The sequence below is a fragment of the Pteropus vampyrus genome, unplaced genomic scaffold (assembly GCF_000151845.1).
Source record: "Pteropus vampyrus isolate Shadow unplaced genomic scaffold, Pvam_2.0 Scaffold140, whole genome shotgun sequence".
Taxonomy (NCBI): domain Eukaryota; kingdom Metazoa; phylum Chordata; class Mammalia; order Chiroptera; family Pteropodidae; genus Pteropus; species Pteropus vampyrus.
The window spans coordinates 5,340,860-5,344,520 of record NW_011888921.1 but is presented as its reverse complement, the minus strand read 5'-3'; the positions used below and the strand labels follow the sequence as shown (position 1 = coordinate 5,344,520).

Genomic DNA, 3,661 nt, shown 5'->3' with positions numbered 1-3,661 from the left:
GTCACTAGTTACAAAGAGCTTACCCTCTGGATAAGGAAGCAAGATGTACCTACATGACATAAGAAAGCAATACAAGGCAAATACTTTCAAATATAAGGGTAGATAGTAAGTATACAAGTTGGGGTGAATCAGAATAAATATAAATCTTGGGCCTTCGCCTGAAAAAATACTAAACAGCCCTTACCACAAGTTAGACCAATCCCTTAACATACCTGTAAGGAAAGCAAATCCAGCAAGAAGTCCCAGTCTTTTTTGCTCAGTTTCATGGCTATGAGGTGTTGCCATCAGCCAAATCATCAACCCCAGGGAGCCCAGGGCAGAGAGCAGGCCAGCCTGTAAAATCCAGAGTCTGTAATTAAATACTTGAAAGTACTGAATTTATTTTGAAGGAGACCTTATTAGATTCAAATATTCATCTTCCCAAATTTACCTCTAACTGGGAGCAGTGGAAAAGGCAGTGGGGGCTGAAGAGAGAAACTAGAAGCCTTGAAAGACAAGGTTAGGATCATGGTTAATGCGAGAGGCTCTTCTGGCCTAGAGAGTCCATAGACTACAACTATCCAAGTCAAACTATGAGTCTTGACCAAGAAATAGGAAAGAAGAAGCAATGTGACACGTGCTTGAAGCACATTCCCATCTGTAGAACACACACATACACACAAATACATATACACACGCAGAGGGAAAAAAAACAGAGAGAGTGCTATAGACTAAATGTCTATGTCCCTCCAAAAATTCATGTTTAAATCCTAACCCCCAAATGATGGTATTTAGAGGTAGGGTCTTTGAAGGTGATTAGGTCCTAAGGGTGGAGCCTTCTTGAAGTGCTCTTATAAAAGGCAATTCAGAGAGCTCCCTTGTCCCTTCCACCATGTGAGGACACAGCCAGAAAATGGCCACTCATGAACCAGGAAGTGGACCCTCACCATACAACAAATCTGCCGGCGCTTTGATCTTGGACTTCCTAGCTTTGAAACTATGAGAACTCTGTTGTTTAAGCCACCTAATCTATGATATTTTGTGATAGCAGCCTGAATGAACTGAGACAGAGGGCAAGTACCAAAATGTTAACAGTATGTAGTAATTTCTAAGTGATGGGATTATGGAGTTTTATATTTACTTCTTATCATTAGTCTTTAATCTGAATTCTACAATGAACATGCCTTCATTTTAGCAGGAAAAAAATTCTTTTTGAAAAGTCATCAGAAAAAAGAGAAATCTTTAAGGATGTATATACATGCTGAAGTTCCTTCTTTCCTTTAAAGATAAAGTCAATTCTTGTTTTTCATAATAGTTACGTTCTATAAAGTCACTATAAACAATGAATTCATGAATACTGAACAATTGCTCCTGGGGGAAATAAAAGGTTAGATTCTTGTGAGCTCCTGGTCACAACATTTTCATCAACTGATCAATAGATAACTTTGTTTTGTGTGTGTTTTCTGTTTAAAGACACTCTGATATCTATTATGCATTCATTAACATTGAGCTCACAGTCAACAGCATTATAATTCATGCCAGAACAAAGCTTATTTAACACACATATTTTCTCCATAAGCCACGTCACAGTCTTCTCTCACTTAGGAACACTAAAGGCACTTTAGCACAATGCTTGGGGGCCATTTTAAACTGTAGAATTACCAACAAAAAGCACGAAAATACAAAATGTCCCACTAAACAAACTGTGAAAGGGACACTTGTTTACAGTTTGAGAACCTGAATTAAGGCAGTGTGTCGCCTTGTTCAACTCCAGCTGGAACATGGGACAGGCAACTCAAATTTTTTGCTGCTCCACATGACTGCAAATGTCTACAAAAGTATTGATTTTAGGGTTACAAATAAACTTTAGTGAGTAGGTAGGGATATTCATAAATATGGAATCCATAAATGAGGGTAACTTTATTTTACATTATTTAAAAGGGCCGCTCTTGCCTAAAAGGTAGAATATGTTTTAGTCTAAACTCAAGGGATCAAAGTCTTATCCTTTGAGTATTGAAAGTAACTTTTCACACAACCTCTGGCAGGAGATGCCTAAGCACAGGAATAGTTCACAGCAGTGCCAATGCTAATGCAACACACCCCTGTACTTACACTAAAGTGGACACTCTAAAAAGGATAAGCCTTGGCTAGTGAGAACTTCAAACTTATTGGTTATTCCTCAACCGTCCCTTCTATTTCTGCTGACCAAACAAACTCTCCCTCAACACAGGAAAACTGCGTTATTGAAAGGTTTCACCCAACCATGCAGATAAAATGGGACAAATCCTTAAAGATTTCAACCTTGCCTGTCCTGGTAATTAATCATACAATCAGTGTTTTGCATCCAAGTATTCCACAGTCATTCAGACCAAAAAAAAAAGAGGAGAAATGGAGGAAAAGATAAAAAGGCAACTGTGCAGAAGAACCCCAGCATGTATGTCATGCTTCTACTCAGTAGAGGGTCTTATATGTAAGCAACACACTAGTGTCAGAGTTAAGACATTCTGTATCTAGACACTTCAGTATCTAGACAGGGCAGCATTACCAGAAAATTTAAATGGCTCTACATGTCCTGATTTAATGGCTGGCTTTGGCTGAGTTCAGATCCCGGACTACTGAAAAAGATTAAGGACAGTCAGAGGCTTGTACTACCCTGATGAGCTAGTTTCTTCCAATTACAATTTGTACAATAGTAACTAGGAGAGAAAACTGCTCTTACCTGAATGAAATGAGTGACCACATGGACATAAGCCCCTGCAGCTGCCACAAACATACAAAGGGCAAAGCTGGCATAGACCTTCTTCAGGTGTTGCTGTGTTGAGGGGGTTCTAGGAAAGAATGTTAATAACAGCCATCACTTTAGGACCAATCCAATCTCATCTCTTCTCTCTCTTCTCCTTTCCAGGAAATATATAAAAATCATATTAAATTAAAAAAATAAATGTTTTGAAAATAGATTAACAGAGATTGCTGGGGAAGAGCCAAAAGCCCCAAATTATGAAGAATCAGTATCAAAACTAGAATATCTAAGTGGCTTTCCAATGACTACACAGCAGCCCTTAGAATCTTGGTGCTTTTGTCATATATTTGGGATTCTAGTACAGTTAATAAACCAGAGAAAAGAAGCCAGATATGAAAGGAAAAGCAATAAGAAACTGTAGTCAAGGTCAAAAGACTTACATGTGGGAAAATTTTAAAAGCGCATCAAAGTTGATCTTCCGATCAAATACGTTCATGATGCCAGAGTCTGTGGGACACAGCCTCCACTCTGTAGAATAAAGGATAAAAGGAAGAAAGGTTATTTTAAAGACACAAATAAATACAGAATAACATAAATTATATAAAAATTGCTATAAGTTAAGACAAATGAAAGCTATTTAAAATCACAACCATTTTTATTTTTGTATATTTCCTTCTAGAATACATTTGCAATCATAATCAACCATATTAAAGGGGACAGAGGAAAAAGCCCATTTTCTCCCCAAACTATTTCATCACAAGCATTTGATTTCTATTCTTTCGGAAGGTAATTTACACCTTTAAAAGACAGTTTGTTTCTTTGAGAAATTCTCAATTAGCAACCTTGTTAAAGAAACCCAGTCACTGAAACAGAAAGCAATTTTATATTGTTTCAAGATGCTACAGAATTCCTTCAGCAAAGGCACAGAACCTCAAATATTAA

The 3,661-nt window shown here is 37.5% G+C and overlaps 1 protein-coding gene across 1 annotated transcript in view; it reads right to left on the bottom strand.

The window, feature by feature from the left end:
• Window positions 1–3,661, bottom strand: part of TMBIM6 (transmembrane BAX inhibitor motif containing 6) — a 17,388-nt gene that overhangs the window by 5,987 nt on the left and 7,740 nt on the right. Inside the window, exons 2-4 of the mRNA XM_011368297.2 lie at window positions 3,160–3,247; window positions 2,699–2,807; window positions 213–333 (exon numbers count right to left, since the gene is read on the bottom strand). Of these exons, the coding sequence (XP_011366599.1) occupies window positions 213–333; window positions 2,699–2,807; window positions 3,160–3,215 (286 nt within the window). The 5' untranslated portion in view covers window positions 3,216–3,247. The remainder of the gene's footprint in view (window positions 1–212; window positions 334–2,698; window positions 2,808–3,159; window positions 3,248–3,661) is intronic.